Source organism: Mustela lutreola, chromosome 6, assembly GCF_030435805.1.
Source record: "Mustela lutreola isolate mMusLut2 chromosome 6, mMusLut2.pri, whole genome shotgun sequence".
Classification (NCBI taxonomy): domain Eukaryota; kingdom Metazoa; phylum Chordata; class Mammalia; order Carnivora; family Mustelidae; genus Mustela; species Mustela lutreola.
In genome coordinates, this window is record NC_081295.1 from 115,468,629 (window position 1) to 115,492,975 (window position 24,347).

At 38.5% G+C, this 24,347-nt stretch overlaps 1 protein-coding gene across 3 annotated transcripts in view; it reads left to right on the plus strand.

Annotated features, from left to right (window-relative positions):
- The window catches only part of KCNQ5 (potassium voltage-gated channel subfamily Q member 5), a 548,158-nt gene that overhangs the window by 423,156 nt on the left and 100,655 nt on the right, over positions 1–24,347 (plus strand). For all 3 annotated transcript variants that reach the window (XM_059178458.1, XM_059178459.1, XM_059178460.1), the window contains exon 4: positions 24,152–24,327. In XM_059178458.1, coding sequence (XP_059034441.1) covers positions 24,152–24,327 — 176 coding nt within the window. The remainder of the gene's footprint in view (positions 1–24,151; positions 24,328–24,347) is intronic.

A 24,347-nucleotide genomic window follows, 5' to 3' on the forward strand; every position in this document is an offset into this window, starting at 1 on the left:
GTGGGCACTCAAGTTGACCTGAATATTAAAAAGAAACCATTCATGAGATTTAGGCCAGATTTTTCTAGACCAGGGGATAGTAGTTACAAATATTCTTGTGACCCAACAGCTTATATAAGGAAGAAACATAAGGTCATTGTGGCTGGAGTTCCACGAGCAGGACAGAGTAGTAGGAAATGATGGAGGGACCATCACACCCTGAGGACTATGTCCAGACATAGTCTTGCGTCAGGCATACAGTAGTTGCCTGATGCAAGACATCTTCTTGAGATGGGCCCCCACCAAGCATCCAATAGCTTCCTGAAAGATCTAACGGTGAATATTTGGGTTTTTAAAAAAAAAAAAGAAAGAAAGAAAAAATTTGGTCAGGCAATGAAAACTGTGGCTATCTAAGTCTCTGGGTTTTTAGTACCTGTTTGAACTACCTATCATTCCTTCCTAAACTATTACTTATTCAGAAGAATGTAAATCTCTTCCCTCTGACTTCTCCATGCATCGATACATATCACCCTTAGAAACATGACATTTCAAAATTAAAAGAAAATGTGTTATCTTCTGTGAGCAACTCAATTAGGAGCGTGTCATGGAAAATCTTTTTACTGCCCCACTGGTAACCATCACCAATGAGCAGTTCCCAAAGGGCTTCTTGCCAGAGGACTCGGCTGTATCCTCTTATGAGGTTGCAATGCAGATTTATGTCATTAAAGATTATTTATTTCCTTTGGGACATTGTCCCTTTTTGCCTTGAGATATTATCTGAAGATGTATGATCAATAAGAAGCATTAAACTGTCACTATGGGGTAAATTTTCAAAGTGGTGCTTAGAATTTGCCAGTATGAGTCCCCTTAACTTCAGAGGAAGTCCTGCAGTTCAAGCCACTGCACATGGCTTTGAAAATGTTCTACAGTATGTCTTCACTGTGCTGCTCTTTTTTTTTTTTTAAATAAATACCGCAGAGCAGCTCAGTGCACAGCCGATTGCAGTATTTAAGAACGTGGATAATGTACTGTGCAGTAGGAGGCTTTTAAAATTAGATTTTAAAGCTTTATTCCTATTAAGAGTCACAACAACAATATAAATGCATCTTTAATTCTTCAAAGGGTACCTTTCTATAAAGGAATTTGGAGCTCGGTTAGTTATAGAACTCATAAAGCAGCACCATGTTCCTCTGAGATGTTGTTTATCTCCCTCCATAGACAGAAAAAAACTGAGGCTCCGGGAAGTGGAGGTGCTTTGTGCTCAGCCCTTAAGTTAGCAGTGAAGCTAGGAATAGAACACCAGCCTCCCCACAGCTCACAACTCTAAAGCACTGCCTCTTGCAAGAGTCAAATTTAATTACACTATAATCCGTTTAATCTGCACGCGGAAGAATAATGAAGGCGCAGGGAAAATGAATTCATTAACAGGTTGGTGAGAGACCGTGTTATGTAGATGAGCAACTTTCTTTTCAGGATCCCCATTTTCAGCATGTTCTGATTGTTGTCTGATGCCAGGAAAGATAAACTTCATTCTCCTGGCCACAGTTAACAAAGGACTTGTTGATTTTTCTTACTTTGAAACATAAGCAAAGATTCCACTTGAAAATGTTGTGGAACCACCTTTTTTGTCAGAAATAAAACATAAGGTTTTGGGTTTTGTTTTTTTTTAAATAGTAAGAGAGAAAATCGTGCATAATTCCCCTCTACGCTCCTTCTGGGGTAAAAGCAAGAACCCCATTGAGTTAAAGGCACAACTTACAGCCTTCCTTGAAACAAAAGGAAGTGATGAGTGAGGCTTTGCTTCATTTTTTGCTTTTGATAATTTTCCACTAATTCACTGTGGCTGTGTCCACGCCAGTCCATCTGCTGTCTATTCCTGCATGCACATTAGAAAAGAGATGATAGTTTAGGAGCTGTATTTAAATAAGAAATCATCCTTTGAAGCAAAAAATACCAAGAAATTAGGAGTTGGGGTACCTGGTGTTACATAAATAGGAATAAAATTTCATGGTTTAAGTTGTAAATCATGATTATGGACTATCTCACATAACTCTTAATAATCATACTAAGTTGGAAGAGATTATGATCCCTATTTTATATGTCAAAAAACTGAAACTTGGAATAAGGGTCTTATCAAGGAGCACACAGCATATAAGCAAGAGAATCAATAAAGACAGAGGAAGGAAGAAGGGAGAGAGGGAGGGAGGAAGGGGAGATAGATGCACATCAAGTTCTGACTTCTGTGACACCACATTATCTCCCTGCACAACCGCCATGTGGCATAGGAACAACTAAATAAACCATATGGTGAGGTCTCATTCCTACCTGCAAATCTCCCCACACCCCACCACAGACATGAACTAATATGAAGTCTAAAAGAAAAGAGATGTTATATCATTAAAAAGTGCAGTTCCTTCTCTCAGTGGCCATCTTCCTAAGATCTGGCCTTTATTTCAACTTTTTATTTTGAAATAACTTTATACTTAGTTAGAAATTGCAAAAATAGCACAGAGTTCCCATGTACCCATATACCATTCACCCAGCTTCCCCCAATGATAACATCTTATGTAAGTAGAGCGCAATTATCAAAACCAGGAAGTTTATATTGATATATATTATTAACTAAGCTGCAGACCTTATTCTTATTCACAATTTTTGCATTCACTCAATTTTTCTATACACTGAAATGAAATTTTATCACATGTATAAATTAATTTAACTACCTCCACAATCAAGATACAGACTTTCCCATCCTCCTTAGAAATTTGGGGTGTTATCCCTTCAAAGTCATTCCCTCCCCCAATCCTAAACTCTGGGAACCTCTAATCTTCTCCATCACTATAACTGTCATTTTTAGAATGTTATGTAAATGGAATCATATGATCAACTATTCAGTCTTTTGAAATTGGTTTTTTGTTTTTTTTTTTTTTGCACTCAGCATAGTGCTCTTGAGATCTATCCAGATCACTGTGTGTATCAATAGTTCATTTCTCTTTCTTGTTGAAATGGTATTCCGTCATGTGGAAGTACCACAGTTTATCCATTTACCTGCTAAAGGTCATTTGGATTGCTTATAGATTTGAGCTATTATAAATAAAACTGCTATGAATGTTCATGTAGAAGTTTTTGTATGAACATAAGTTTTTATTTCTCTAGGGTAAACACCCAGGAGTAGGATTACAGGGTTATATGATAAGTGTATGTTTATCAGAATCTTCCAAACTGTTTTCCAGAGCATGACCATTCCTTTTAAAATATAGAAATGCCTAGATCATTTCATGACAGTAAATTACATCTAGGCTGACTTAAATGGCATTTCTTATTTTCATAGAAAATATATATTTCTGCTCTCTCTGTTTTTCTATGAAAATTATTTTAATAAGCAGAAGTTTCTGAAATTCATATTTAACCACTTGGTCAAGAAACAAATGAAAATTTAACCCATGAAGGAGGAGCTCTTCATGCTCTGGCAAATGAATGTAAATATGATGTTTATGTAGATGAAGTATTGAGGCAGCAATTAATATAAAAAGTCAATACTGCAAAAATTCCTGAAGCACCATTATGTAAAGCTAACTTTACTTTGTAGAGAGTCCTTATCCAAATAAACTTTACTGAGACCAATACTAGTTATGCTTGACTGCTAGAGGATATAATACAATATATATTATATATAAGATAATCACATTGCAACCTCAAAGGATGATTCCTGTGGAATAAAATGGGGATGCCTGGGTGGCTGAGTTGGTTAAGTGTCTGCCTTCAGCTCAGGTCATATCCAAGGGTCCTGGGACCAAGTCCCACAACAGCCTGCTTGCTGAGCAGGGAGCCTGCTTCTCCCTTTGCCTGCCACTCCCCTGTTTGTGCTCTGGTATACTCCCTCTTTCTCTCTGACAAATAAATAAAATCTTAAAAATAAATAAGTAAATAAATAAAAATAAGAAATCTGGCCACAGTCTTTTTCAGTCAGACTATAAGTAAAGAGGCACTGATATTCCATAGGAATGCAAAATGGTATCACTGTTATGAAAAAGTGTCAATATCTACTAAAGGTACACAGCATTTACTCTTGACCCAGGAATTCTACTTCCTAATAGTTCCATCAGTGTATAGTAAGTATTCAGTATAGCTGAAAAAACTAAGAATGCAATAAAGATATTTCTGTAGAGCTACAGAAGGACCCAAAATATATTAGGTGAAAGAAAAAAACATTGTCATATAGCATATAGAGTGTGTTACTCTTTGTGTAAAAATCTAAAAGTATATATTCATATTGCTTTTATTTCTATAAAGCAACATTGGAAGAATAGGTAGGGACAAAGTGAATGGGAACTGGTAGGGGAAATAGATTTCTCATCATTTACTTCTTTTTTGTTTTATAAGTTCTTATTTATTCCCAGTTAGTTAACATACAGTGTAATATTATTTTCGGGTGTATAATATAGTCATTTCACGCATACACAAAACACCCAGTGCTCATCACAACAAGAGCATCCTTAATCCCCATCAGCTACGCCCACCAGCCTCCCTACTCCCACCAGCCTCCCCTCTGGTAACCATCCGTTTGTTCTCTGAGGGTAAGATGCTGTTTCTTGGCTTTCTTTTTTACTTCTTTATATCATTTTGATACTTAAACAATATAAATATATTAACTATTCAAAACTAAAAAAGAACTGTTGCCTACAGTGTAAATGTTTATGATTATCCATGCATTGCAGTATTTGGGTTGATTGGTTCATATAAGATACAGTTGTGCAAAAATCTCACTCAAGGCATTTTTATCATTGCAAAGAAAGATAATGTCAGAGATAACCTACCATAGGATGTTCACATAACCTACCATAGGATGTTCACATGAATGTCCACAATCCTAAGCTGAAATAACATTTAGCATTCTCTCTATTTCAATAGCATTTCTAACTCTCTTAACAAAGCCCTATTCTAAAAGGTGACCTACCATTCGCCTTAATTTGTTCTCCATATATGTCTTTATTTTCAAACTTGGAATTTCAGTCGTATCTTCTCAAAAATTGCCCAAGAAGATTAAGTGAGATAATACATGCGAAGTGCTTCCTACAGGGCCTGGCATGTACTGCATACTCAACTGTTAGTGATAGTAAACTGAATTACAACAGTAATGGTGTCCATGTATTCTCATCAATCCCAGAATTGATAAATACAATCCGAAAAAAAATTGGTAGGACCTCTTTGGATGTTTTGTTGATTGTTCTTTTCTCAAATTATCTTCCTCAATAATAAATTTTTAGACTTTGAGAGTCTACATATCTTAAACAAGAATAAATTTTATTTTAAAAAAGGAAGGGAAGAAACCACACCAGGAACTCTTTGAGTCTGAAGCTCTTTAGGTGTGATCATCGCAAAAATGGTTGTGTTACGGTACCTAAAGGATGTTGGGGTAACAAGAGGGGGTTACAATTTGTAGCTTTGTTTTTGACTGGTTGTCAATTGTAGCTTAACCTGTTTTCCCCAGGAGGACTTTCTTCACCCCTTAACTAGGTAAACTGACTCTGCACTACATTTCTTATTTTCCTCCTGTCATAGCATCCGTCACCCGAGATTGGGGCCACTCCATTCAGTGTCTTCTATGTCAACTGTCTTTTCTCCCTGTGTGGGCCAAAGGTATTTGCCTCGACCACCTCCATCCATGCCCTATCCATACCCTTTACTGTTATATACCCAGGTCCTCGAATTTTCTTGCCACAATAAATGAGTATTGAGGGAATAAATAATTCAAAACATTGTCAGCTAGTAGACATTCGTATGCAAAACCTCAAACCCCATTGCACCCTCTACACACACAATGTGAGAACAATATGAAGAAATTAAAAAAAAAATGGGTGGCAGTTATCTAAGCAATGAATGCTAGAAAATAGCACCTTTGCCTTGGTTATCAGGAGGTTTCAGAAGAATAATTTTTGCCTGCATTTTTTTTTTTTTTGGTCTAATTGCTTCAGTTCCCTACTTTAATTTCGTCATGTGAATGTGGTGACATTTTTTTTTAAAGTGCGTATTTTGCCTGCTTGTATTCGTAGACAAGGCTCTTCTATTCCCATGCTGCCTTTTTCTCAATATTTTTACTCCTGCCTTTTGCAAAACGTTTTAAATATTTGATTTTAGCCCCTACCACAGACTCCAAATCTGTGTCTGGAATTTGGAGATCAAAGTGCTGTAGCTAATCCCCAGGACATTTGCCATCGTGTGACTTAAGAATTCATCTCTTATCAAGTTTCTGTGGTTTTCTGGAGTATTTACCGGTCATAATGTTAAAATGTGCACATCTGAAACTATTTTTGACTTACATTTTCTTGATACTTCTCCACAGTTGGTTTGTGGGAAAATATCCTGCTCCTGAATGGTATCGAACTCTGTCAAATCCTCTCCAGCCTCTTTATAAATAAAGGATTCCTAGGTTATAACATCACATGTTTTCAATAAACTCTGTTTTATTTTTAAACAGAGCGTGTCTTATTCAAAAAGCTCATCACGGTAAGGAAGGAATTGATAATGAAAAGAAAGTGAGTCCAAAGTGGGGTTTTCCCTCAGTGTTAGGATTTGTTAGGAGGCAATATGTTTTGCAATCTGAGCTGCAGCTTCCAGAGGTGGTCGCTGCGAATTCCAATTCTGTCTCTGGAAGTAACATTGTATTATCTTTTATGAGCCTCTCTGGAACACTATTTCTTTCCTTTTAAGCTTGGATAAGAACTGCAATATACTTTGTAAGGTTCATAACCAGTAACACATAAAAGCAAATGTAGAATTTTGAAGTTCTTAAAACTTCTTGTGTGGTGCCAATGAAGGCAAATTTGGCAAGTATTTTATAATTAAAGATGGAACTTGGACATGTAATTACACAAGATCTATTCGGTTAAGAACTCCTTTATAGATACAGATAGATGGACATCATAGATCTGTAGATGGCACCAATTAGGATTTTGAAAATTATATTGAGATTCAGGTGTCTATTTGTGGCAGGTAGTTACTCAAATTCACTCCTTTAAAGCACTATGTTTTCATCACAGAAGGAAAAGTCCATTTTCACACCCCAGTGTTTATCCCTAAGGATTATCCAGAAGCCTAAACTTTATCCATTTCTTATTTCTAAAAATAACAGATTGTGCATTGAAAAAGATTAAGAGAGCCAGGTGTATCAGGTAATTCTCAATTTCCCCAGATAATTTTTAGAATGAATTGCCATCCATAGGTGTCTTTTGCTTAGTGACATTTTAGCTGAAATAGCATCTCCATCTGCAAAATCCAAATAGCAGGGTCTATTCAAAGAACTTCCTGAAGATATTCTTTCAAAAACTTTTAGTAGTAGGTGATGATTAATCACACCTGCTTGTCATCTGGAAATAGGGTATCAAGTTTCTGGAGAAAAGATTACAAATCCCAATACTAGCCATAACTGGCTGCCAAGATTCAGAGTCCGTATCATTCAACTGCTTAGAGTAAGTGCAAAAAGGGAGCATTGAAAGCTAGGATTTTGTTTTTACTCAATCAATTTAAACTGCAGTGGCATTGTTTGACTGATGTGTAAACATTCAGGTTAGGAAACTGAAAGAGCTACCTTAGCATTGGATTTCATCATAGGATGTTAGGGGGTTTCCAGCAGCAGTTTCAACTTTGATCATTCACTGGTGGGGATCCAAATCTTTTTTTAGACTTGTAGCCAAATCCTGGTGTGGTGCTCTGTTGAATTGAAACTGACTGCTGGTTGGGCATTTGGTATGCATGAGAGTAGGTACTAGGAGAACATTTTAAACATCTGAGGATATCAGCGTGGGGAAACTGCTGCTTCTAAAAGCCTTTCTCGTACTTCCGGTATCAAGGAACATAAGATAAAGCCATGGTGTCATTGCCCTAAAACGTTTTGAACATCCAGAAGTACGCATGACTCTTCATCTTTTGATTTATTAAGAGCTGATGGGATCGCACCTAGGTAATTTACTCAGGTTACTATGACGTGCCTTAAATAGGCTGTGTTTGCCTCCTACTCACTACAGTGGTTCTCAGAGGACAAATGCTTCTTTCCTGTTTTATAAATAACAGAAACACAGCTTCCTTACCTCCTCCAATCTGTACCTCATATATGAAATTAAATATTTGTAGTCACACTCTGAAGCAAAGTCTCAGTATATTACTAATATTGGAGATTAGTCCTATAGCATGAAACACATGCGTGTGTGTACATGTGCTCATGCACGCGTGCACGCACGAGCACACACACACACACACCTACTGCCTGACTCTGCAGCCTTGACCTCTCTCTCTGAACTCTAGCCTCATCTGCTGTCTACCAGATGTCTAGAAGGCATCTCAAAATTAACAAGGCCGAAACTGAACTGCCCATTTTACCCCTCAAATGGGCATCATTTCTGTTTTCCTACCCCAACCACAGGATTTCCCCATCTCAATAAATAGCACTTCATTAACTCAGTCACTCTGGCCGAAAACCCAAAAGTCACCCTCAGCCTCCCTTCTTTGTGTCACACCCCACCACCAACCCTTCAGCAAGTCTTGATATCCCTGTCTTCACAGCATGTCCCAAATTCAACTCCTTCTCAGCTCCTCCTCACTGAACCTTGCTTTTCTAAAACTGCCCTCCCTTTTGTCCAGACCATCATGTGGCTTATTAACTGGACTCTTACTTCCACTCTTGCCGTCCAGGCCCGTCTTGTTCTGTTTCCCAAAGGCAGCCAGAACAATCTTGTAGAATACAAATGGGATCCTGCATTCTTCTGCCCCGAACCCATTCCCAACTCTAAGGATGTGTAAAGCTCTTGCCAAGGCCACCATGATCTGGCCAGGGCCCTCTCCCTTCCTCACTCCACTCAGACTAAGTTGACCTTTCTCTCTCCCCCTGAATCCAGGAACCGTGCTTCTGCCTCATGGTCTTTATATTTTTCTCCCTGGAGTGCTTCCTCCTGGATAAGGTCACGATCAGCGCTTCACTTCTTTAGATCAGGGCTTGAACGTCATCTCCTCAGAGCAGTCTTCCCTAGCCATCCCATCTGAAAGAGCCCTCCCTCTCCTCTATGTCTCCATCCCCTGCTCTGCTTTTTTTGTTTCTCGAGACACTTTGTTACTATCTGGCTTTGTATTCTGTACTTATTTACTTGCCTAATGGCCGTCTACCCCAATAGAACATAAGCTCCTTGAAGGCAGAAAAACCTTCTGTTTCATTCACTGCTCTATCTCCAGAGCACAGCTTATAGCCGTCATGCAATAAAAATTATTTGTTGAATCAACTAGTACATGGATGAAATAACTGTTTAACTATGAGAAAAATTACTATGAGAAAAATAATTTACCAAACAGTCCCACTCCTGCATCACCAGCCACCGTTTAATGTCCCAACAAAGAATGTACCACTTAGAATTATAGAAACTTGGAGTTACAAAGTTCCCTGGCCACTTCTCACTTCAATGCATCTCCCTTTGAAGATATGGAAACCAGCCTCAAGAGAGAAGGGGTGACAAAACTAATTAATGGCAGAACTGATGGTTGAACTAGGTATAGATCACTTTTCGTGATGCTTTCACACTTTGTTCCGCACATCTCTGTTCCATTTGAGAGATTAGAATGTTGTGTACATAGGCAAATAAATAGAACCACATATTTTAATTCTTCCTTGTCTTGCTGCTCTATTGGCAATATTAGCATCTGGCATATGATATCTATAAGGCACTAAGAAATTACAAATTCATGCAGAAATGGTCCCACATGGATAGGACAGGTTGACCGTTCTGTTATATTCTGCTATCTGGTTGGGACAAGCTAAAACATACAAAATCATTCATTATACGATTTGTGTTAAATTTATCTGAATGCCAACTGTTTGCAAGTCATTATATTCCCCATTCTTTTTTTTTTTTTTTTTTAGATTTTATTTATTTATTTATTTATTTATTTGGAAGAGAGAGAGAGAGAGCAAGAGAGGGAACACAAGCAGGGGGAGAGGGAGAGGGAGAAGCAGGCTTCACATAGAGCAGGGAGCCAGATGTGGGGCTCGATCCCAGAACCCTGGGATCACAATCTGAGCAGAAGGCAGACGCTTAACAATTGAGCCACACAGGTGCCCCAATATTCCCTGTTCTTAATAACACTACTTCTTTGAATTTCATATGTAGGCCTTGGTTGGGTGCCTACATCTCTCTTTACTGGTGTCTTACTAGAGAAAAGTTATCAAAACAAAAGCATGGAACAAAATGTAAGCAGTTTGTAATAAGACATACATGCATTTGATACTTGGCTCCATTTACAAGCTAAATGATCTTGGATAAGATTCTTGAACTCTCTTAGGAACAATTTATGATCTGTGAAAGTATGTATGTGTATATAAAATACTTTTCTTTCACTTTTTTTAAAGATTTTATTTACTTATTTGACAGACAGAGACCACAAGTAGGCAGAGAGATAGGCAGAGAGAGAGAGGAAGGGAAGCAGGCTTCCCACTGAGCAGAGAGCCCAAGGTGGGGATCCATCCCCAGACCCTGGGATCATGAACTGAGTTGAAGGCAGAGGCTTTACTGAGCCACATGGGCGCCCCTAAAATAATTTTCTTTTAAAGTAAGGATCTAACATTGTGTCAGACACATAAAGGCAGATTCAGAGACTTATGTATATTATCTCATTTAATCTTCACAACAGCCATGTGAGGAAAATGGTTCTGGTCCTTGTTTACAGGTGAAGACTCCAAGCTTCAGCAAGACTAATAGACTTGAGGTTACACAGCTAGGAAAGGACAGAAACAGGAATACCTGGGCTCTCTCACACAAAGTTCACACTTACAACCTCTGTGCCTCCTTGGAGAGCCATTATAGAGAAGGGCTGGAATAGATTCTGTGTACTGCGCACCACACATAGCCCCATGTCAGTAAATGCTGCCCTTTTCCCTTCTCTTTCCTGCCACTGATAAGTTACCTGGTCAATGTGCTGACCTTCCTGTGCCATAGCTTCTTCTTTTAAACAAATAGTTCTCCTTTTCTCATTACAAAAACAATGCATGCTTATTCTAGAGTATTGGGGAAAAAGAGATATGTATGAAGAAACTAAATTTTACACATAATCCTACCACCCAAAGATAATCCTTGCTAGCATGCAGGCATGGGTACTTACAGTATTTATTTTGATATATACTGTAAGAGCACAAAATCCTTTGAAGGCAAAATTGGGATCATCTATGTATCCTACTATGTAATCACTTATTTACAAAATGATATATTGGAGAAGACATTTTCTCATCTAATAAATATTCTTCTAACACATGATGTTTTGTGATTACATAGTTATCCATGATACTACTACTAATAATAATAATAAATTAGATAAAATGTATTATGTGTTGGGGCGCCTGGGTGGCTCAGTGGGTTGAGCCCTCTGCCTTCAGCTCAGGTCATGATCTCAGGGTCCTGGGATCGAGCCCTGCATCAGGCTCTCTGCAGAGAGCCTCCTTCCTCTCTCTGTCTCTGTCTGCCTCTCTGCCTATTTGTGATCTCTGTCTGTCAAATAAACAAATAAAAAATATTTTTAAAAAATTTATTATGTGTTAGCACTGTACTGAGATCTTTCGAATGCACCGACTTATTTTGCTCTCACAACAACTCTGTGAAATAGGTAATTTTATGATTCTCATTTTGCAGATAAAAAAAACGGAGGCAGAGGGTTGAGTAATTTCACCTGGGTAACCCAGCTGATCAGAAGCAGAGCCAGGACTGGGGCTCAGCCACATGAGTGCATAGGGATTGCTCTGAATAGACAGACCATATCATTTTTGATAAATCCACTTTTATTAGAAATTTGGATTATATCTAATTTTTACATAGTTAATAGTAGTATAATAAGCATTCTTATGCAAACCTGTATTGGTAACCACAATTTTTTCATTAGATAACATTCCTAGAAGCAAAATTACTGAAAAATAACAGGTTATGAGTAGTTAATACTTAGGGCAAATAATGCCAAAATTCTCCCCCCAAAGAGTTATGCCATTTTATTCTAAGACAAAATGTCTATGAAAATGTTTTTCCTCTTTCTCATTGCCGGTATTGACTATTCATTTTATAAACTTTGTCAGTTTAATAGATTAAACTGGGGCCTTGCTACCATTTTAAATTTCAAAGCAAGAACTCAGAGAGAACTTCTTCCCATATGTGTATCGGCCATTTTTACTTCTTCTTAAGGTAAATTTGTATTTGTACCTTCTGTCCAATTTTCTACCAAGATATTTTCTTATTCAGTTATTTTTATATTTTAAAGAATATCTTTTTCAGGTTTGTTTCTTTTTTGGATTTCAATCTATGTGGGGCTTTTTTTAACATATGGAATTTTTAACTTTCATATATTCATACCTTAGCTTCTCCACTGCAAAATATGGGCTATTTAGCTATATTATTCCTAAGGCTCTTGGAATAATAAAATATTCATCGATTTCCTTGCTTACTATAAGCACATAACCCATCAAATAATCATCCTTCAAATAAGTGCTGAACACTTATGCTATGGTAGGTCCCGAGCTAGGTGCTGAGCTTACAAGGACAAATAAGTGTTTTCGCGTGCTTTCAGTTTCTTAGAGTTCCTGGAAAAGACTAGCATGTAAACAGGCCACTGCTATGAAGGGTAGGAAGGGCTCAGGGTAGTATGTGTCAGAGCTCTGAGCACTAATAGTGTGAAAGCAGCTTTCGGGGTGTGTCGGGGGTTGCTCTCCAGGCAGAGCGGGAGCATTTTCTTTTTTTTTAAGATTTTACTTATTTATTTGACAGACAGAGATCACAAGCAGGCAGAGAGGCAGGCAGAGAGAGAGGAGGAAGCAGGCTCCCCGCTGAGCAGAGATCCTGATACGGGGCTCCATCCCAGGACCTTGAGATCATGACCTGAGCCAAAGGCAGAGGCTTTAACCCACTGAGCCGCCCAGGTGCCCCAGTCACTTTAACACTTTAATCTTGCATTAGAATATGAAATAGTTTAGGGGCGCCTGGGTGGCCCAGTCAGTTGGGTCTCCATCTCCTGATTTTGGCTTGGGTCTTCATCTCAAGGTCATGGGATCGAGCCCCACGTGAGGCTGTACACTTAGTGGGGAGTCTGCTTGAGTTTCTCTCTCTTCCTCTCCCTCTGCCTCTCCGACTTGTGCTCTCTTTCTAAAATAAATAAATAAATCTTTTTAAAAAAGAAAAAAAAAAAGACTTCAAAATAGTTTTGAGGAAGGAAAGACAGAGTTTACTCCTGGCCTAGTTCAGTCCTAAAGACTAGGACTCTGACCTGGTCCAGGTCGGAGACGGCAAGGATGGCCAGGAGAGAGGCAGCATAGGCCTGAACTAGGGGGGAGACAAGATAAATGGGAAAAGGAAGGTCGAGGTGAGACATATTCTGGAGGCAGAATCTACAGAGCTGAACACCTCAGTGGATATGACATGAGTGAGGCAATAAAGAAGATATGAATCTGTAAGCTTACTACGCCATCTGTATCAGAACTCGGAGTTCTTTTCAACTGATAAATTTATTCTAAAACTTACCTGGAAAAATAAGTAGGTTTAGAATAATTGATAAGTTTTCTTAAAAAAGGAATAACATTGAAGGGATTTTACACTAATGTCTAGTGTCACACTGATATAGGAATAGACAATAAAAGAGGGTAGAACCCAGAAACAGACCTCTCCATGAGCATATGGGGATATTCAGAAAAGGATAGGTTTTTATTTAGGTAATATTGGAAAAGTTGACTATTGTATTCAATAAAAAGTAAGATGAGTTCTTTACCTGACCACAGAGACAGACAATTTCCATAGACATTAAAGATTATATAAGTTAGAGTAATGCTGGTTGTTACAGAGACCCTCATATTTCATTAACTTCTCAACATAAAAAAGTTTACTTCTTACTTGTTCAGTGAAGTTCAACTTACTTGTTCATTGAACTAGTTCCTTACTAGTTCAATGAAGGCACTTCTTGTTGGGGGTGGGATGTGTGGTAAAGGCTCTACTCAGGGCACACATTCAGGAACCCAGGGTGACAAAGGCCCTGCCGTCTTTAGCATGTGGCTGCTAAGGACATGCGTCATAGCAACACCCAGGGGGCAGAAAGGAAAAGAGAGAGGGCATAAGGCTCTGTGTGTCCCCTCAGCCTGAAAGTAGCACATGTTATTTCCACTCACCTTCCGTTAGCTAGACTTAGTCCCATCACCCCACCCAGGGGCAAGCAGACCTGGAGAACGGTGTCCCTGGATGGGATGCCTCTTCCCAGGGATAGTTCTACACCTCCGAAAAGAAGCACGCATCTGTGGCAGACAGCTAGGTAACTTTGTCATGAAGACTATTCTGAATAGTAAAACTGAGTATGTTAACTACAGGAGCATCTAAATACACCAAAATAAAATGTAAGAAAATACTTTTACACTCTTGGGCAATGTCTTTCTAGATGACTTGACTTCTTCGACTTCTAAATAACATGAAATACAGAATGAGTAAAGAAAAATAAGTGATGTTTTTGCCTATCATGTTGGCAAAGATTACAAATTTAGAATAGTCCATGTAATACCTGAGGAATGCTTAGAACAGTATCTGTCACACAGTAAACCATTACTGTGTTAGTTGTTACTATTGTTGTTGTTATTCTTATTAGCATTACTTTGTATTAACAAGAGACAGAGAAACAATTCCTTTCTTTTTTTTTTAAGTTTTTTTTTATTTACTTGATAGAGAGACAGAGCGAGAGAGGGAACACAAGCAGGGGGAGTGGGAGAGAGAGAAGCAGGTCCTGCTGTGCAAGGAGTCCAATGCGGGGCTCAATCCCAGGATCCTAGGACCATGACCTGAGCTGAAGGCAGACGCTTAATGCCTGAGCCACCCGAGCTCCCCTGAAAAATAATTGCTTTCCTACATTGTTTATAACAATTGATACCATCCTTTGGAGGGCACTTGGATATCAAAATTCAAAACATGCCAACATTCAACCCAGCAATCTAATTCTCTAGGAATTTATCCTTAACCTACAAAAATATGTGTACTTAACTGTTCATTTCAGCATCGTTTTACAAGCAAAAATTCAAGCAATCTGAAATTCATTAATAGTTGGCTAATTAAATAAATTTCCTTCCTGCCTTATACTACGTATGTCTAGTGTTTTGATATTTTATAGCAGCTACTATTTTATAATTTTAAAACATATATCTTATTTAAATCATCCAAAGTTTAACTTATAAGTGAGGCCACTAAAATTTAGAACAAAAAAAGGTGGTGGAAGAATATTTTATTTGTTGCATTTCTGTTTTTCCCAGAGATAACAAGATGAAATGAGTTTAAAGTGCAAGAGGGAAAATTATGTTAGCTGCCAGGGGAAACTTTCTGAGACTCTAACATAATTTACAAAAACTTAAAAGCCGGAAGTCTCCAGACAGTTTCCAGGAATCAAGATGTACCCCCTTTGTGGTTTATCTTCATAGAATCCATCTATCCTTACAATCACTAGTTTAAAAGTGTTCAACCATGATTTGCTTAATCCATATGATTTAGTTCTTCCCATTATGATTTTAAACTAAGCCAGGTATGGTAAAATACAATTTCTAATAGATGTATTATGCCATGTAATTGTAGCAACAAAATATATCCCATCAAGTTCAGGTGTTGAGTTCATCTTGCTTTTTTCTTTTAAGTCTTCTTTCAATTCCAGTTAATTCGTACAGTGTTATATTGGTTTCAAGTGTATAATATAGTGATTCAACAATTCCATACATCACACAGTGCTCGTCACAAGTGCACTTCTTTTTTTTTTAAGATATCTTTATTTTCTTCGTATTTTTTTTAAAGATTTTTTTTTATTTATTTGACAGACCACAAGTAGGCAGAGAGGCAGGCAGAGAGAGAGAGGAGGAAGCAGGCTCCCCACTGAGCAGAGAGTCTGATGCGGGGCTCTATCCCAGGACCCTGGGATCATGACCTGAGCCGAAGGTAGAGGCTTTAACCCACTGAGCCACCCAGGTGCCCCACAAGTGCACTTCTTAATCTCATCTATTTCCTCCTTGCCCCCACCCACCTCACTCTGGTAACCATCAATTTGTTCTCTATAGTTAAGAATCTGTGTTCTGGTTTATCTGTCTCTCTCTCTCTGTCTCTGTCTCTCTCGTTTGCCCTTTGCTCATTTGTTTTGCTTCTTAAATTTCACATAGGAGTGAAACCAAATGGTATTTGTCTTTCTCTGACTGATTTCACTTAGCATTATACTCTCTGGCTTCATCTAGCTGATGGAGCTAGATCACGTGGTTGATCTTGCTTTAACCCAATCTTTGGGTCCATGTTAGGGTAGCCTTAGATATGAATCCACCTTATAATGAGGGATTTTCAGTATTTCAGTGACTAATCCCTTTTACACAAAGTGCAAGGTGATCAATTTATATTGATTTTGCTGACTAAATAATACTGTGGAGTCTAACAATATACCCTTCTACGGTCCCTGTGTGTCTTAAATTATCATTATACAATATTTACTTCATTAAAATCTTTGCAGTCTCCTCAAATCTCACGAATTCATCCATAAATCATTCTAAGTGATTCACTAAGTATGTGAACCTTCTTCCTAGAACCATATTCCTTTATTTCACATTTCTAAGGGGCTGCTAGTAACCAATAACTATCTTCACTACTTCCCAACTTGTTCACATTTGTTTCCTTTGGGAGAAGTAGATTTTAAGAGCTCAGGATTATGTGCCTTTTTTCCATGCAATTTAGAGCTCCCCCTTGTTTATTAACAGTTCTATTTCTTCCTCTAGCCCCATTTTCTCTCGATGTATCCATAAAAGTACCATCTGTTTTTAGTATCATTTTCTTTCTGCATTCTGCTGTCTCCTGAATGCTTCATGCGGTAACAATTTATTCCTGCTTTACTATCCATTTGCTCTCACAGCCCACCCTCTTCTCCCTATCCCACTCCACCCACTGTCACCCTGGATTTTCCTCATCCAAGGAATGGTATACCATTATTTTTAAGGGCACAACTTAGGAGCCAAGAAATGACCAGCTCAGCCACTTGGGATATTGGGCCTTGACTAGTTGATCACTGCACGTCTTAGCTCTTTGTTTGCAAGAAGCAGATGGTCCTAATATTTTCTAGCTCATAGGAGTAAAGTCATGTACATTGGGGTTTCCCAGGGTGGCACTATAGACATTTGGACTAGGTAATTCTTTTCTCTGGAAACTATTCTGGGCATTGTAGGATGTTTTGCAGCAACCTTTACCACTAGATGCCAGTAGTAACCCCCTTTCCAATTAAGACAACAAAATATGTCTCCAGACATGGCTAGATGTCCCCTGGGAGGCAAAATCATCCCCCACTGACAACACTGATATATTAAGGTATTTAGCACCATGCCTGGTACATGGTAGAGATTTAATATGTATTTGTGACAGGTTGATGATCTAGTGGATTAATGCATATTCATTTCTAATGCAAACATCTAATATAATATTTGACATTTAATTAACTGCTTAATGCATGAATGGATAAACAAACAAATATGAAGCCAATAATCTTTGAGGGTTGTCTATAGTTTCTACCTTATACTAAAATGTGGTACATGCACTTAAGACAAGGCTCCTCTCTTTAAAAAAAATTTTAGATGATTAATTGCACAGCTTAAGTTACTCTGCCCAGTTTTTCTCCAGCCTTATTGAGATACAGTTGACATATAACAATTTAAGGTGTACAATTTATTGATTTGATACACTTGTATATTGCAACTGATCGTTAGCTAACACCTCCATCACATCACACAATTACCGTTTCTTTTTTGTGGTGAAAACATTTAAGATATAGTCTCTTGGCAACTTTCCAGTATATAATACAGTATCATTAATTATAATCACCATCCTGTACATTAGATCCCCAGAACTTATTCATCCTATTACTGGAAGCTTATAATCTTTGACCAGCATCCCCAATTTCTCCACCTCACAGCTCCTGCTAATCATAGTTTAGTCTCTGTTTCTAGGAGTCAACTTTTTTATATTTCACAAAGAAGTGATGTAGTCTCTGTTTTTATGAGTTCAACTTTTTTAAAGATTTTTTTTTTTTAATTTGACAGACAGAGATCATAAGTAGGCAGAAAGAGAGGAGGAAGCAGGCTCCCTGCTGAGCAGATAGCCCTATGTTGGCGCTTGATCCCAGGACCCTGGGATTATGACCTGAGCCAAAGGCAGAGGCTTTAATCCACTGAGCCACCCAGACACCCCTGAGTTCAACTTTTTTAGATACCACACATAAGTGTTTCTCCGTCTGGCTCATTTCAGTTAACATGATACCCTCAAGGTTCATCCATGTTGTTGAAAACATTACAATTCTCTTCTTTCTCATGGCTGAAAAATATTCCATTATTTTTAATATTTTGAGGACCCTCCATACTGTTTTCCATAATCAACATACCAATGTACATTCCCACAACAGGGCCCAAGCATTCCCTTTCCTTTACCTCCTCACCAGCATCTGTTATCTCTTGCTTTTTTATAATAGTTATTCTCACAGGGGTGAAGTAGTATCTCACTATGGTTTTGATTTGCATTATCTCATGATTAGTGATGTTGAGCTCCTTTTCATGTATCTGTTGACCATTTGTGGGTCTTGTTCGGAATAAGATCTATTCATTTCCTCTGCCCATTTTTTAAATTGGGTTATTTGTTATTTTACTATTGAGTTGTATGAGTCACTTATATATTTTGAATATTAGCTCCTTATCAGATTAGCAATTTGCAAATATTTTCTCCTATGGTACATTGCCTTTCCATTTTGTTGCTGCTTTCCTTTTCTATACAGAAGCTTTTTGATTTGAGGTGGTCCCACTTGTTCATTTTTGCTTTTGTTGACTTTGTTTTTGGTTTCAAATCCAAAAAACCACTGTCACGATCAATGTCAAGGAACTTACTCGCTCTGTTTCCTTCTAGGACTTTCATGGAGTCAGGTATTACACTTACATCTTTAGTTGATTTTTATGTATGGTATAAGACAGTGGTCCAGTTTCATTCTTTTGTATGTAGCTACCCAGTTTTCCCAACACATTTATTGATGAGATTATCTTTTCCCCATTGTATATTTCTGGCTCATTTGTCATTAATTGATCATGTATGCATGGGTTTATTTCTAGGCTTTCTATTCTGTTCCATTGATCTATGTGTCTATTTTATGATAATACCATGCAGGTTTGATTATTATAGCTTTGTAATATAGTTTGAAATCAAGGAGCCTGATGCCTCCAGCTTGTTCTTTTTTTCTCAAGATTGCTTTGGCTATTTGGTGTTTTTTGTGGTTCTATATGAATTTTGGAATGGTTTGTTCTATTTCTGTGGAGAATGCCATTGGAATTTTGATAGAGTTTGCACTGAACCTGTACATTGCTTTGAGTAGTGTGGACATTTTAACAATATTCTTCCAATCCATAAGCTTATTTTTCTCTCCTTCATCAGTGTCTTATAGTTGTCACCAAACAGATTTTTCACCCCCTTGGTTAAATTTATTCCTAAGCATTTTATTCTTTTTGATGCTATAGTAAAGAGGATTTTTTTTATTTGTCTTTTTCAGAGATCATTGTTAGTGTATAGAAACACAACTTATTTTTGTATATTGATTTTGTGTGCCACAACTTTACTTAGTTCATTTATTAGTTCCAATAATGTTTTGATGGAATCTTTAGAGTTTTCTGTATATAATATGTCATTTGCAAATAGTGATGGTTTTACTTCTTCCTTTCCAATTTGGATGCCTTTTATTTCTTTTTCTTGCTTAATTGCTCTGGCTAGGACTTTAGATACTATGCTGAATAAAAGTGTCAAGAGTGAGCATCCTTATCTTACTCCTTATTTTAGAAAGAAAGCTTTTATTTTTTATCATTGACTGATGTTAGCTATGGGGTTGTCATATGTGGTAAAATAGGTGATGGGGATGAAGGAGGGCACTTGTGATGACCACAGGGTGATACATGGAAGTGTTGAATCAGTATATTGTACACCTGAAACTAATATTACACTGTATTTTAACTGGAATTTAAATAAAAGCTTCTTTTAAGTATGCAAATATAATCCTTTGAGAGAAAGACTAAGATGGGCATTTCTGCCCTTTCCTTTTGCACTGAGCCCTCGAGTGGTAGCCACAGTGGTGCTCACACCCATTAAGAACTGCTTCTTTGTTTGCTGTATAGTCTGGTGGATCTTGTAGATGCCATCCCCATTGGCTTTCAGAACAAGCTGTTTGGAAAGCTTGTCCCTCAAGTGGGAGTCTTAAAGTTAGGAGGCTAGATATGGGGTCCAAACCCTTAGCCTCTCAGGGAGAAGCTGGGATGTGGGAGTTACCTCCCATTTGTAGGACACTATGCTACAGGTGAGGTTTAAGGCAAGATTATGTCTCAGCCTTTCCTACCCATTTCAATGTGGGTACTTTCTTATATGCCAGATGCTTAGGAGTCCCTCATATGGTTTCTAGATTTCCTTCACAGGGAATTACTCCACGTGCAAGAGTTTATTTGGTGCATCGTTGGGAGGAAGGAAGCGCAGGAGTCTTTGAAGACTGCCCCTAGCTAATTTTATAAGAAGGAAATCTTAGTGATATTTATGTACTTTAATGGATGATAGCTATGAATTATTATGTTTCAGTAGAATTCAAGATGGAATATTGAAGTGATCCTTTGATTAAAAGTATTTCAGATTTTTTTTTTAAGATTTTATTTATTTATTTGACAGGAAGATAGAGAGCACAGGTAGGCAGAGCAGCAGGCAGAGGGAGAAGGAGAAGCAGGCTCTCCCCTGAGCAGGGAGCCTGATGCAGGCAGGGCTTGCTTGAACCCAGGACCCTGGGATCATGACCTGAGCCGAAGGCAGCCGCTCAACTGACTGAGCCACCCAGGCATCCCAAGAGTATTTCAGATTCTTATTCTAATTCTAGTTATTAAGACACTGGTATGGTCAGAGAACAAAGCGCACACTACCTTGAGTGTTTAATCCAAATCCATTCTATAAATATTTATTGAGTGCTTACCATGTTTCAGGCACTCTTTGAGGTACTTGGGATACAACTATCCAACCTTATAGAGCCTCTATTCTATAACGGACTACAAAAATAATAAATACATATATAAAAACAAAAGAGTAGTCATAACCTCTAAAATATTAGCCTGGGAAATATTCTAGCTGGTACTGACAGCGAAATTCAGTGGAGGACTGAAATCTAACCAGAAACATTTTTGTGACTGCATTCATCATTTGCCATTTGGTCGCTCATCTGTGATTTCATTTTATCAAACTCCCAACTTTCTCGTCTGATCTGAATTACAATGAGGGTGTTAAATCACATCTGTAGTTACCTTTGCATATTTTGTGACTTCAGACATTTAGATTATGATTCACAGTGTGCGTAATTTTTTAAATTGTCTCAAACAGGCAGTGTTGCTTTTACTTTGTCTCGGTTTTCTCTAATGAACGATCTTCATAGCTTCGTACATTTTGTACTGCAGTCTAACAGCACGGTGGCTGATTCTTTCACATTAATACAGTATGTGCTTTTTGCGCCTCCCTTTTCTCATCTGTAAAATGGGATCTGTAGAAGATCTAAGTAACACAGTTGTTATAAGGATGAAATAATTAACATTCATAAAAAAGACAGAACTAAAGAAAGTCCCAGGCACGCCAATAAGTTTTAAGTGCTGTATTTTCTGCATCCCTATCAGTCATTTGCTTACTTCTCCTATCTCAAATATTTTAACATAGTTAATGGAGTATTGTTCCTTTTTCTTTCCTTTGTACACTTGTAATGAAGCAGGATTACAGTGAGAAATAAAAGCAAATACATATCTAGCAAGACCATATAAGAAATGTCTCTTTGTCTGTAAACTACTTGAGTCGGGAGTAAATCCCTCCAAATGATGCAAACCAAGAGACATTTCACACTTAACTCTTCTCTAAAGTTTTTTTTTTTTTTTCTGATTTCAAAAGACATTTTCATTGTTATAAAATGCCATAGTACAGAAATTAGTAACTTAGTAAAAGTCCCTTTACCCACATACTCACCCCACTCTCTCTACCTCTAGAGAGAATTATAGTAATAATCTGTATATATTCTCACATTATTTTCCTGGTCATTATTTTTTTATTAAAATAAGATCAAAAAATAAAACAAAATAAAATAAGATCATATTGCACATAGAGCTTTGCAACTGTCTTTTTATTCACTTAAAATATGTCTTTGGTGTCTGGGTCAACACATTTAATTCCTTCTCATTTCCAACAGCTGCAGAGAGCTGTTACTTAAGGATGTGCTTGTGGCTCTCTGTGTACCTACCCACAAAGTGGTTAAAGCCCTTCAGCTGACCCTTGTACCGCCAAACATTCCAAGTCCTGACCCAAAAGGGGCACCAGAAGAGCCATTCAATTATCTGCCCTGTCCACCCCTGGAGACCAGCCTTCTCTCAGTCCAGGGAGAAGGGCCGAGCTGGATGACAAATACCCATTCATATGGCAGTTAATCCTGAGGATCACAGAAAAATTATAAACCCAGTGCCCTTGAAGTGGAACTCCTCTCTGGAGTGTGGATGCCCAGTCATGCGCAGCCCACTTGCAGCAGGAGAGAAATTTTATTTGAGGATGTTAAGGCCAAGTTAACTTCTTTTAAAATTGCCATAGGAGGCCATTCATCCCTACTTCACTTCTCCCACTTCAAAGTTTCCCTTCACTCAGATATTTACCCTTGGAGCAATTAAGTCCCCTTTTATCTTTTCTATGCCTTCATTGGCCGCTCTGGTTCTCTTTCTTAGCTTACAAAAGAACAGATAGTTTTCAATATGTCTAAGTAAGTCAATATATCTGTCAATTTGTCATATTTCGATATGGCAAATAAGTCAGATGTCAATATGTCAGACATCAAATATCCATTCCCATGCAATGCAAAGTGAATATAATTAATACTCTATTGTAACAAATGTGCTATTATTTGTGTACCAAACTTATACATTATTGACCGGCCAGGTATAAAGAGATCTTAGCGTATCCAACTCAGCTGAGGCCTTTGTTAGACAGTATGTGAAGTCGCAGACTCCACAACACAAGGGAATTTTTGGCAGAAAGGAGCTCCAAGCTTCTTTGGCAAGAAAGTAATGAGGGAGCACGAGGCTGGCTGAAGACAAAGCAAAAGCTGGCGCCTTGTACCCCCCCCCCCTCCATCCGCTTCCCCTCTGTCATATGTGTAGCATCCCTCAGGCAGCCCTGACTGCCATGAGCAATAAGCAAATAGTTAACTTGCAGAGCTCACAATCCGGCTAGACAGGAGTCTCCCTTGGCTTACAAATGTCCTAAATCTCACTAACAAAGGCGATTGATAGCAGGATTGTGACAACCCATCAAAAAGTCTCCCAACTATCTTAATGTTAATGGCTGGTCTAAAGACAACATTGATCCAGCAGCAAGGGCAAGGCCTCCGGCAGGCCTGGAACATCCTGGCACCTTGTATGCCCTCTTTAGCATATGAAACTCCACTGGAACCTCCCTTCCCCTCACCTTCCCCCAACTGCCCCCTAACCTGCCATCCCTCACAACCCAGGGCAGCAGCTCTTCCTGCCCACAGGTCCTGTCCCCGTGCTTTAATAAACCACCATTTTGCACCAAAGATGTCTCAAGAATTCTTTCTTGGTCATCGGCTCCGGACCTCAGCCCACCGAACCTCACCTAGGTTCTAGAACTTCATCAAAAGCAAGAAATGTGATTATACCAAACAACACTTCTGTAGCCACACGGGCTAGGATGCCTCTGTGGCGTTCAGCAGGGGATGCTGAGGACGGCAATGCTCATGAAACCAGAGCCCAAATGGCCCTGGTGCTGCCTGGAACACTGAACTTTCCAAAGGCCACTGTCCTTCTAGTTCTTCCAAGCTTCTGTAGCAAATGGTTCACTGTTGCACAGATAAAGCATCGACTAGCCAGAGGGTCAGAACCCAGGCAATACGTGGATCCCGTTCTCTGCTTCGTCACTCTTCAGGTGGCCCGGATCCGCAGTACCTCTCTTCCAGGCTGAGGCTCAAGATCTGTTTGTTTGTACCACAAAGTGGTCCAAGCGAACCTTTCTGAAACACTATTTTGAGCAAAAAAAACTTCCATGTCCAGCTACTTATCGCTATTTCAACCTGTTTCTTTCAGATACCATTGTTCTTATCGCTTCAATAGCAGTTGTTTCTGCAAAAACTCAGGGTAATATTTTTGCCACGTCCGCACTCAGAAGTCTCCGTTTCCTACAGATCCTCCGCATGGTGCGCATGGACCGAAGGGGAGGCACTTGGAAATTACTAGGTTCAGTGGTTTATGCTCACAGCAAGGTAAGATTTGCTTTCTAAAT